Source organism: Heterocephalus glaber, unplaced genomic scaffold, assembly GCF_053883595.1.
Source record: "Heterocephalus glaber isolate CG9 unplaced genomic scaffold, H.glaber_assembly_v1.0 deba00001606, whole genome shotgun sequence".
Lineage (NCBI taxonomy): Eukaryota > Metazoa > Chordata > Mammalia > Rodentia > Bathyergidae > Heterocephalus > Heterocephalus glaber.
The window spans coordinates 41,273,449-41,286,110 of record NW_028258377.1 but is presented as its reverse complement, the minus strand read 5'-3'; the positions used below and the strand labels follow the sequence as shown (position 1 = coordinate 41,286,110).

General features: G+C 45.0%; 1 protein-coding gene across 2 annotated transcripts in view; it reads left to right on the top strand.

Moving 5' to 3' along the window:
• Positions 1–1,376, top strand: part of Adamts2 (ADAM metallopeptidase with thrombospondin type 1 motif 2) — a 194,731-nt gene extending 193,355 nt beyond the window's left edge. For both annotated transcript variants that reach the window (XM_021242213.2, XM_021242221.2), the window contains one exon: positions 913–1,376. In XM_021242213.2, the coding sequence (XP_021097872.2) occupies positions 913–1,358 (446 nt within the window). In that variant the 3' untranslated portion in view covers positions 1,359–1,376. The remainder of the gene's footprint in view (positions 1–912) is intronic.
• The last annotated feature ends 11,286 nt before the right edge of the window (positions 1,377–12,662 follow it).

Here is a 12,662-nt window from a genome sequence, read left to right as displayed (position 1 = left end):
CCGGGATTCGCCGTGCCTGGCTCTGGGTGCAGGGCCTCCCAACACAGCCTGAGCTCTGCCTGTGGGACTCCCAGGGTCGTGACGAGGTCAGGCACCAGCAACCTTTCCTGACCGTTAGATGTGAATTTGCCAGTGGGCCTGAAATGTGGGGAAGGCAGTGGGAGATGCCACCGGCCGGGGTTTGCTTCTTAGAGCAGGAGACCTGCTGAGAAGATGCTTCTGGCCAAGCCGGGAGGGTGAGGGAGCCGCTGGACAGGAAAGGAGGAGCACAGCGTGTGCGGGGCCGTGGAGGGGTGCGGAGCGGGGCTCCGAGTCCAGAGCGACGCTGGGCAGGAAGGGGAGCGGGCTTCACTGTAAGGCAGTGTGGGGCGAAGCAAAGGCTCCAGGCAGGGCGGACACGTCCGCATCTCCAGGCAGGAAGCAGCGCTCTGACTGGCGTGGTTAGGGGGACGAGAACAAGGATGCAGACAGGTTCCTCCCGGGAAAGGTAGCGCACCAGGTGGAGGTGGGGAGATAGAGGGACGCAGCCACATCCGAGGCATGAGATGCTGGCGGACGTGGAGCTGACCGGGGTAGGGCAGGAGGCGTAAAGGAGCCCGAGGAAGTGCCCTTCTTTATGTTGAGCTTGAAGTCACTCCGTAAGAACAAACGGGCCTCACTCGCTGCTCAGACTTCGGGAGACGGAGAAAGCCAGCTTCAGCGGGGCCTGCCTGGAGGAGGGAGCATCGCTCGCAGCTTGTGCAGCCCCAGCCCGCTGCTCTGACCACGGAGCCGCACACACCTCCCGCGTGAGCTCACTTGCCTGTGCTGCCTCCGGCTCTCACCTGCCTCTTCCAGCAAGCTGCGCCCTGTGGGGGAACAGAGTCCCCCTCACCTTGTCCTTTGGTTATTTGTCCCACTCTTCTCTTTCAGAGGCCCCCTGCCAAGGCGACAAGTCGATGTTCTGTAGGATGGAAGTCTTGACTCGTTATTGCTCCATTCCAAGCTACAACAAGCTCTGCTGCAAGTCCTGCAAGCTGCGAAACGCCACCGCCACCGACGAGGAGGACGAGGTGGAGCCCCCGCCCGGGAAGCACAACGACATCGATGTGTTGGTGCCCACGCTGCCGGGGCCCACGCTGGCCGCAGAGGAGCAGCCCTCCCCCAGGGCCCTGCCCGAGGCCCCTCTCAACGCTACGGAGGACCGCCCGGAAGCCAACGCCGTGGATGCGCCCTATGGAGTCCAGGCCCTGGATGACGAGGGCCAGCCGCCCAACTTAATCCCCCGACGACCGAGCCCGTACGAAAAGACCAGGAACCAAAGGATCCAGGCGCTCATCGAGGCCATGCGGAAGAAGGAGGCACTCGGGAAGTTGTAATAAAGTGGAAAGATAGCATCGCTAGCATTTTTTTTCTTGCTTCTAAAGATATTTCATGGGATAGCAAATTCTGTGTCAAGAGGATGAAGCCAAAATTCCTGATTCCAAAAGTTTTGGGGCAACAGAGGGGAATGATGCAAATAGATACATACATAATGTATGCGCGTGCGCCGGCCCAGGAGCGCCTCGGCCCCATGGGGTGCGGGTGGGGTGGGCAGAAAGGCAGGGGTTCTGCAGCCTCTGTTGGTGAGGGCGGCTGGAGGGTGGCGCCACGGGGAAGCGGTCCGAGGGGCTGAGCCGGCTGGGGAGCGGCCGCTCCTTGCAGACGATGTAGGCCGTGCCCTGCTAATGCCTAGACCAAGGCCCCAGCCCTGGGGGTGTCAAGGGACGGGCTTCATTTAGTACGCGATCGCGATCGACTCCAGGATGCGTCCAGTGAAACGGAGGCCGTGAACACGCACGCCTTTGGGCCAGGCAGGGAGCCGGCGAGCACAGAGGCACGGGCACTGGGACAGCCTGAGGGCTGGCTTCTGCTCAGCGTCACTGGTCACTGCTGCTGTGAAGTCTGCGCATCTCATTGGCTCGGCCCTGGCCTTGCCACTGTCTACACTGTCCAGACTTCACGGGAAACTCCACCTTCAAGGTCTGCTCAGATACTTTCCGTTTCTAGATCCACGGGCTGCAGCCTCTGTCTCTATCTTGCTTGACACAGTTGTGAGCATGAGCGAGGGACTTCTGAAAAGTCACCTGACTGTTCGGCGCTCCCTGGTGTGGTCCTTGGTTGTCTCCTTGGTGTGGGGGCTGTGTGGCCGTCTCCACTTCTTCCCAGGAGGCCGGTGGGAGCCCGTGGCTGGGCCACGAGGGAGGCGGGAGGACACTGGTCTCTCCTCCTCGCTGACCCTGGCCAGCCTGGCCTCAGCTCTGGGCCCTCACAGGGAGCCTCCTGCCCACCCGTGCTCAGAGGTGAGCAAGGCTGTGCCTCCCAGGTGCTGCCACGCTGGGCTGTGGGCTCGGTTTGCCCCTGGGTACCAGCTCTGCTCAGGGCCTGGCTCCCCCTTCTCAGTCTGGCCCAGCCCCACCTGCATCCCTAAGACAGCTTGGACCCCAGTGGAGACCTGCGGATGGGGCCTCCAATGGGGAGGGGCAAAGGCCTGCTTCATCTCTGCTCTTTCAAAACACTGAAGAGCTTTGGTTCTTGGCAGAATGGTGCTTTGTGAGCACCATACAAGGTGAGGAAAACGGGAAGGAGGGGCCAGAGGTGGTGGCTGTAGCGGCTCATCTGTACGTTGTACTACACTGCTGCTTCGTAAACGTGCAGCCTCCCAAGACGAGGAGACCCAGGTGCGTTTGTTCCATGCCGGGCCTGCCTGCCTCATAACCCTGGAGCTTCTTGTGTCCAGGAAAGCTCTAGAGGCTTAGTATTCTCACCAACCATAGATGTCAGAGAACGCGGTCTTGCTGAACTCCCATCATATGGATGGGAATACTGAGGCTCAGGATGACCTCTAGTAGCTACCCTCTACTGTGTTTTGAGGTGCTCATAAGCATGTTGAGTCCAGGTATGGGTGTGCACATGTCTTTGAGGGCAGCCTAAGAAAAAGCGAAGAGGAAGGAACAGCTAGAGCAGTGTCTGAGATGATGCTTATCTTTCCACCTGGGTGACGGCCACTGCCTCCGGCCCAGCCAGCCTCCCGCTACTGCATGGCCACTCCCATGCTGTCCTGGCCTCTGTCTCCTGGAGAACCAAACTGGAGAATCTTTTTAATGTCTCTCGTGTGTGTCTGAGAGCATGTCTGTAGTCTTGCCTCTCCGTAGGTTGGGAACGGGTCCTGAGGCCCTCATGCGTGGAGCCCAGGACGTCGGTGTTCGTGATGGGCTGGAGAATGAAGTTTCTCTTGCCTGGCTCTATACTCGAATGCAGAGGAGATTCAAGGTGAGGGCCAGCGGGGTCCTGCTCACTCCCCCAGCCTAGGGGCTGCGGAATGGGAGTGCGCCATTGTCAGAGCCCACCGGTAGGATGTTGCCTGGACACCTGTCCTCTGCCCGGGAGATGGAGGGAGATGCCTCAGACAGCTGAAGTCCAGCCTGGCCACAGGCCCACCTGGCGTCCAGGCCGTGGGGCGTACCCAGAGTTCCCGGGGGCTGTGCGTCCCCGGGAGAGCAGCACTCACCGGGCTCTGCCCACGCGGAGAACTGGCTCGCACACCCTTCTGAGGCTCAGAGCCAGCAGCTGGGAGCCGGGAGGCAGCCACATACCTTCTGGCCGAGGTTTCTAACATGGCGTTGATGCCCAGACTGTCCGCATCACCCGGGAAACCTCCTGAGGTACCTGAGAGTCACTTCCCACTCCAGGGAGATGCATGCTAGATTTGGGGATCCAGCTCTCTGACACACTTCTTTTGGAAAACCCATGGGAGTTCATGTGGAAGCCTTCCGTTCCTATTTTAGGGTTTTTTCTGGTCTCTGTTGAGTATATCATGGTGCTCAGTAGCAATATCTTTGTCAGATGAAGCGTATTTACTCCTGTATGGCAGGCAGCCACCATACAGGCTCTCAAGGTGCTGAACTCAAATTACAAACTTCTCTCTCCCTGATAACCGCCACCCATACATTTTTGTTCTGTATAGTAAAATTTGAAACTCCACTTTTATAACTTATTAAAATTAAAAATGTCTGTGTTTTTGCAAACCATGACTGTGTTTGTTAGCTTTGCTAAGCTTGTCCCCGTCCCTAGCTAAACCTAGGCAGAAGGGTAGGATGCGTTACCTTCACAGGGCAACCCTGGGAGTTGGGGGACCCCAAGATCCTCTGAGGAGCACCGAGTGTGGCTGCTCGGCCAAGAGCCTGCGGGCAGTCAGGACCCCAAAGGACATGACCTCGCCAAGGGCCTCACGAGTGCTTCACTGCAACCTCTCTCTCCTGGGGTTGGGGTTTCCAGAAACACTGGGCACCAAGATAAATTTGAATTTCAGGGAAACAGCACTTTCATAGTATGATGATGGTACAGATTTATACTGAAAATTACTTGTTGTTTTTCTGGAATTGAAATTTAACTGAGAGCCCTATAGTTTTATTTGCTACATTTGGTCCCCCAGGGGATAATCAGTGTTGTAGTTTTAAGAAAAGCGCCTGCTCTTTGGCCCTGATGTGTATTCTCAGGTGTCGGGGAGGGAGCGGTATTGAGCAGTAGGGAGGATTTCTTCCATTTCTCTAAGAATTACACAGTGTTACACCTGTGTGTCAAGTTCGCTAATTTGTTAAATACCCCATATCTTAATAATGTTTTCGTATTCTTTTAATTTGATGGAAAGTTTTTGAAATAGTTCCCACTATGTGGATTTTACTGTTTCTTGTATTTCTCCGGAAGTTTTACCATTTTTGCCCTTTTACAAAAATAGGCTACTTTACAATTTGATGGCCACATTTAGGGGGACGTACAAAATTCTACTGTGAATTTTTTGATGACATCATCCTTTTATCTTTATAAACTGACCGATTTTATTTCCAGAAGTAACTTGTCTTCCATCTCCCCCCATGACGTTATTAAGGGCTGAATCAGCTTTCTTTTGGTTACGGGTTCCAAGACATAACTTCTACCTTACTTTTACATTTTCTATAGCCTATGTACTGGTATTCTGTAAACACACAATTTTTACTAAGTCTCACATATTTTAACCTATTAACTGGCCCATTTAGTTCACTGCATTTAATGTCACTGACACCAAATGGCCTCCTATCTCCTCCTGTCTCCTCTGGACCACTTACCCTAACTCCTGTGTTCCTTTCTTCTCTTCCTTGCCTTCCTTTGGGCTGGGTGCTTTTTTCTCATTCCACTTTAACCCTCTTATTTGAGCTACCTACTGCTTTTCTGTTATGCTAGTGAGTATTCAAGAAACTCACTGTGTACCTTTGTCTTACCAAAATCTGTTATTACCCTGAAATAGAACTTCTCTACAACAAGGCAAATTCTTTAAAACAATGCTCTCAACTAATTTATACTTCTTTGTGGACTAATGAAATGCAAATAATAGAGAAAACAAAAAAGCAGACATACAAAATACTCAATTTCAAAAATATTTTGGAGGAGTAATGGACATACAGTAAACCGCACATGTTCAGGTCTATAATTTGACCATTTTGAAATTATGTAGTAAGTGGGAAACATTCCCACTATCGAGAGAGAGAGAGAACACGTCCATCAGTTCCCTAAATTTCTTTTGGCCCCTTTGAAACCTTTCTCGCTTCCACTCCTATTCCCAGGCAACCACTGGCCTGCTTTGTATCACTGTGGGTCAATATTGTGTTTACAGATTTTATTCGTATTAGTGTGTGTTTGCATGTGTAATGATTACATTCATTGTAGGGAGCTGGTACATGTACATAACACATCTCAATACTTTTTTCATTCCCTTCCCCTCTTTTCCCTCCCACTTCCTCCAACTCCCCACCCCATTTGAAAAAGATCTCCTGGAATTCCTATTATCTACCTTTTGTTTTTCTCTTCATTTATATTTGGGGCTCCTCATATAAGAGAAACTGAGATATTTAAGCTTGTGTGTCTGATTTATTTCACTTAATATTATGGTCTCAAGATGCATCCATTTTCCTAGGACTACTTAAGTTTATCCTTATTTATGACAGAGTAGTACTCCATTGTATCTACACACCACATTTTCTTTATCCGTTCATCTGTTGATGGGCATATAGGCCATTTCCCAGATTTAGCTATTATGAATTGTGCTGCTAGAATTTTTGTTTTCTAGAATTTCATTTAAAATGGAATTATGCTGAGTGTAATGGTACATACCTGTCGGTGATCCTAGCATTCTGATAGGCTGAGGCAGGAGGATTGCAAGTTCAAGGCCAGCTGAGCAACTTAGTAATGGGGGGGGGGGGATAAAGAGGAATTAAATAGTATCTGTTCTATAGGACTGATTATTTTTAGATTCATATGTGTTATTGAGTATATCAATAGTTCATTCCCTTTATTATGAGTAGTAGTCCAAGGTATGGATATACTGTGATGTGTTTATCCATAAACCCTTAGGTTCTGAACCTTACAAATAAAGATCTATGAACATTTATGGTTTCCTTGGGCAAAGACCTGGAAGTAGAATGACAAGACCATGCTGGCAGTCACTACGTTTAACTTCTTAAGGAACTGCCAAATTGTTCTGTTGTGTCACTTGATCTTCCCACCCACAGTATACGTGAGGTCCATTTCCTGTGGTTATCACCAGTACTTAGTATGGTCAGTCCTTTCCATTTTATCTAGTTTTATAGACATGTAATGATATCTCAGAGTTTTAATTTATATTTCCTTACTAAAAACTGATGTTGGCCAGGGATTTAGCTCAGTGGTTCTGCTGCCTGCCTCACAAGTGCAAGGCCCTGAATTCGATCCCCAGTACAAAAAAATAAATAAATAAATAACTGACGTTGACCATCTTTCCATGTTCTTATTTATCATGTATCTCTTCTTTGGGAATGTTCTATCAAATCTTGGCCAAAGTTTTGTCCCATTATTTGCTTTCTTGTTTAGATTTTGTTTGTTGTGGTACTGGGAATTGAACTCAGGACCCTTTCATGGAGCTAAACCCCTATCTTTTGTTTGTTGTGGTACTGGGAATTGAACTCAGGACCCTTTCATGGAGCTAAACCCCTATCTTTTGTTTTTATTTTTTAAGTCAAGGTTCTTACTAATTTGCCCAGGGTTTGCTCAAACTTTCAGTCCTCCTGCCTCAGCCTCCCAGAGTGTGGGATTAGAGGTGTGTGCCAACACACCAGGCTCTTAGTTTTCAGAGTTCTTTGTGTATTATGAATACAGGTAATTTATCACACACATAGTTTACAAATATTTTCTACCAATTGTCTTTTCATTTTGTTAACAATATCTTTTGAAGAGCAATAGTTGTTAATTTTAATGGAGTTCTGTTTACCAGTCTGCTTTATGGTGCTTTTCATGCTGTATAGGAAATCTGCCTAACTTAAGGTAACACAATTTTTCTTCTGTTTTGTTCTAGAAGTTTCATATTTTTAGGTTTTACACTTAAGTTTGTGATATATTTTGAGTTAATTTTTTATATGAAGTAAAGGACATGTTTTTCTTTTTGCATCTGGATACCTAAATGTTGAAGGACCATTCTCTGGGAAATCTATCTTTTCTCCACTGTATTTCTTAAAGTCATGAAAACTTCCTTTTCTTACCCCTTTAAGAGTTTAATAGTTTTTGCTCTCTCATTTAGGTCTATGGTCTGTTTTTTTTAGTTTTTGTGTGTGGCATAACATTACTAACTATATTCACCTGTTTGATAGAAGTGTGTAGATACCCAGTTTTCATTTATTGGATCACTTGTTGAGAATAAAGCATTGTTTGTTGAAAAGACTACCTTTTCCAATAAAATTACCTTGCCATGTTTGTCAAAAATCAAATAATCACAAAGACTTTTCCCATCAATTCTTTCCCAGTGACCCGGGCCTCTCCTTACACTAGGTTTACTCTGTTTTGGTTATTCTAGGTTTTTGTCAGTTTTGCAATCAGGAAATGTTAGTCTTTTACTTTTGCTCTCTTTTTTCCTGTTTAGCTCTTCTGGGTCCTTTCCACGTCCATATAAAATTTTAAGTGAGCCTGTCATTCTGCAAAAGTGATTGCTGGAATTTGAAAGGAATCACATTCCATCTGTAGATCAACTGGGGAAGAAACATCTCAACAACTTTGTGTCTTCTCGTCCATGAACAAAAAATGAATCTCCATTTCTTTAATTTCTCTTAGCAACATTTTGTAGTTTTCAATATAGAAATCTTGCACATTTTTGTTAAATTTATTCCTAAGCATTTGATTCTTTTTTATGGTATTTTGAGTGGAATTATTTTCTAAACTTCATTTTTAGATCATTGCTGCTATATAAAAGTACAATTCCTTTTCATATTTTAATTTGGGGTCCTCAAACTTGTTTCTTGTATGGATTCTTTAGTTCCTGTCCAGTATCCTGTTGTCTGTGAATATAGAAAGTTTTACTTGTTCTTTCCCAGTCTGGATTTCCTTTTTAATTATGAGACTGGCAAGAACTTCCACACAATGGTGAATAGAGGTGGACACACTTGTCTTATTCCTCCTCGTAAGAAGAAAGTATGCAGTCTTTTACCATTAAGTATTTTAGCTGTGGGCTTTTTTCTTTTTTTGGCAGTTGATACTTGGGATTGTATCCAGGGCATTGAGCTACATCCTCAGTCATTTTTTAAATTTTTATTTTGAGACAGGGTCTTGCTAAGTCGCTAAGTCACCCAGGCTGGGCTTGAATTTGCAGTCCTCCTGCCTCAGCCTCCCAGAGTGCTAGGATTACAGACATGCACCACTACACCCACAAAGTTGTGGGCTTTCTATAGTCATACATTATTTCATTGGGAAATTACCTTCTGTACCCAGTTTATTGAGTTTTTTTCTTTTTAATCACGAGTAGTTATTGGATTTTGTTAAGTAATTTTTCTGTACCTATTGAGATGGTCATGTAGCTTCTGTTCTTTATCTTATTACTACAAGTATTGTCTATTATATTAATTTTTAGATGTTAAGTCAACTGTGAATTCTAAAGATCATCTCACTGGGTCATTTTCTTTGCTTCTAGATTTGTTTTGCTAATATTTTGTTAAGGACATTTGGCCTTAACATGATATCTTTGGCTTTGGTATCAGGGTAATATTGGCTCACAGAATTGAACTGTGAAGTTTTCTGTCCTGCTTACTGGAAGAGTTTGTGAAGAATTGTTATTATTTCTTTTTACAATGTTTCACAGAATTCATTGGTGAAAACATCTGGCTTTTGTGTGTGTGTGTGGCCAGATTTTAAATCATGAAGTCAATTTTAAAAAAGTAATTATGGGTCTGTTAAGATTTTCTATTTCTTCTATATCACTGAGTTTGTCTTCCTCAGAAATTTTCCATTTTATTAAGTTATCTAATTTGCTGGCATATCATTATCCATAATATTCCCTTGTAAACCTTTTAGTTGCGGCAAGGTCAGAAGTAAACTCCCTTTTCAATCCTTATTTCTACAGTTTGCAATTTCCTCTTCTTCTCTTAGTCTAGCTAAAGGTTTTTCAAATTTGAGGATCTTTGCAAAGAACCAACTTCTGGTTTTACTGACTTCTCTCTCTCTCGTTTTTCTATTTTCTAGGGCATTGATTTTCATTGTAATCTTTATTACTGCCATTCTTCTTGCTTTGCGTTAGTTTACTTTTCTTACAGTTTCTTAACATGAAGCTTAGGTTATAGACTTGAGAATCTTATTTTCAAATATAGTCATTTGCAGCCATAACTTCTTCCTTATAAATACTTCTTTAGTTACATTCCATAAATTTTGATATGCTGTGTTTTCATTTGCATTCAATTTATTTGGTGTTTTGGTTGTTCAGACAGGGCCTTGAACTTACTATGTAGCCCAGGCTGGCCTCAAACTCACAATGATCCTCCTGTCTCAGCCTCCTAAGTGCTGGGATTACAGGCATATGACCACCAGTCAGGTGGCAGCTTTAACACTGCTGGAATATCCTAGTGAATCACATTGGGTGCATGCGTCACTTCTCACATTACCGAAGGCGACAGTGTTGCTCAACAGCGTGCCATTACATAACAGGATATTTCTTCCTTCACTTTTCAATAATATTTACCTCACTCTTCTATAATTCCTTATCCATGGCCTTGTCAAGACCATGAGGGTTCTATAATTTCTTCCAAGTACTTTAGTTTTTTTATTAGCATATTTTACCATGCTCTATAATCACTGCCACATACCAAAATCACTCCCATATTTTAGGTCTCATGGCAGTAGTTCACTCCAAGTACCAAATTCTGTATTAGTATCCATTGCTGCATAACAAATTACCCCAAAACTTAGGATGCTAATAATAGTGTCTGGGCATTAGGTAACTCGCAGTGAGTCCTTTAGCTGTTTCTGGCTCAGTGTCTCACACTGGTAGCAGGCCAGCTGTTGGCATTGGCTGCAGTCTTGTTTAAAAGTGGGTCCTCTCTGAACCTTCAAGCTCACTTGGCTGACTGCTGAAGGATCATACTTCCTTGCTTGCTGTTCGCTGTGAGCTTCAGTAACTCACCACATGGGGTTCTCCATAGGCTGTTTTGAATGTCGTCATGATGCAGCAGCTGGCTTCCCAAAGGCCACGTAGTTTGAGACAGCACAAACCCAACACAGGATTCAGTCTTTTTGTAACCAGGTCTTTTTAAGTCTCATACGTTTGTCTCCACCGTTTTCTATTCATTAGAAGTGAGTTGTTGGGCTGGGGATTTAAACTCAGTGGTTTTGCTGCCTGCTGCGCAAGCCCAAGGATCCGAGTTCAATCCCCGGTACCAAAAAAGAAAGGGGGGGGGGGAGTTGTTAAGTCCAGCCCACACTCAGTGGCAGGGTATTACACTGACCTCCAAGACAAAACTTAAATCTACCAGTCTATTTCTGGACTCGCTTTTGGTTCCAATGATCTACATGTTTATCCCCTCACCAATATCAGATTTTATTAGTGTAGCTTTGTAATGAGACCTAAAAGTTGGGTAGTTTGATTCAACTTTATTCTACTTTTTCAAAATAGTTTTGGCTTTTTTTTTTTTTTGCCTTCCACACAAATTTTGGAACTAGATCATTTGTACCAAAAAAAAAAAATGCAGGGCTGGGAATGTAGCTCAGGAGTACAAGTGCTCAGCAGTAGCACAAGGCCCTGAGTTCAGTTCCCAGTACCCCCAAAAAAGCTATTGAATTCTTTATTGAAATTGTATTACATCTGTAGATTAAATTGATAAGAACTGACAATGTAATTTCTGTTTCTTCTTTGATGTCATCATGGTTGGCTGGCTCCAAGCAGAAACAGCGTGGTGGAAAGACCTGCCATGAAGAAAGCTACTTAGATCCTGGGAGCCAGGAAGCAGAGAGAAGGGAGGACTGGGGAGGGAGATGGGCCCTCCTAGGCCAAGGCCCAGTGACCCGCCTCCTCCCACCCGGCCCCGCCTCCTCCCACCCGGCCCCGCCTCCTAACAGCAAGTTCCTAATTGAACCCCATGACCCATCCGGTCACCTTCCAAAAGCCCCAACTCTGAACATGTGAGGCTTTTGGGGGACGTTCCAGATCTAAACCCTAAACAGACTTTTTGTCTTGTGACCTAGCTAAACTCGGTAGCTTGTTTTCACGGGCGGGGCTTTTTGTTGGTTTCTTGGAATTTTCGGAGTGGATAATCGTGTCATCTGTGAAGAGAGACCATTTTGTTTCTTTCTAATTCAAACACTTTTTCTTGCCTGACTGCATCACCAAGGACTTCCAGCACAATGCCTGACAGGAGTGTTGAGTGGCTATTTGTGACTTGTTCCTTACTTTAACAGCATCTGGTTGATAAGGGAATTTTCAAACATTAAATGAGTTGTGAAGTTTTGGTAGATGACCTTCATTGAATTAAGCTGTCTTGTTTTTCTGTCTTCTGAGTTTTTGTCAAGTGTTTAGTCAAATGCTTTTCCTTGCATCGATATCACGTACTCATTTTTTCCTTGTTATGTATCAAATTATCTTCACGTTTACTCTCATCATACCTGAGTCCTTTTACTAATTTTTGATGTTTTATTTTTCGTTCTAACATATTTCACTTGGTTCCTTTCTTATATTCACTTTCCTGCTGAGAGCCTGACAGTCTCATCCGTTTCTTAGTCATGCTTTTTGAAGCACTTCCGTAGATATTTAACATCTTGGTGTGCAGCTGGATAGGAGGGGTAACACCCATCTAATGTTCTGTAGCAGAGTAAGATAACTATGATTGGCAACAAGTGATTATAATCTCACAATGACTAGAGAGGATTTTGAATGTCCTGAAAATAAGTGTTTCTGAGGTAACAGACATACCAATAACTTGACCATTGTACACTGTATAAAAGATGGAACTGCACCCCTCTGTCAATGAAAAATGTAAAAACACATGAAAACAATGTTGTTTCATAATTCCAGGAGGTATCATCTTGGAGTCTGTGTTGTCTTTGCCCAAACCAACATTTGAAATTTTCACGGTTTATGTATTTTATCTAATTCTGCAGTGCATCCTGAACATTCAGCATATTATGAGACTATTAGTATCTAATTCTTCTGGAAAATGTTGAGCTTTTTCTCCTCAGCAGGCAACTTACCTGGCTAGTTTAGTCAGAGCTCCAGTGCACCTCTTCTGAGTAGTTCTGTCACTGGCCACCATTCACTGAGACAGGGTCACACCTGTGTACAAACCTGGGGTGAGCCCAGGACTGCATGGAGAAGTTCATGAGGTCGC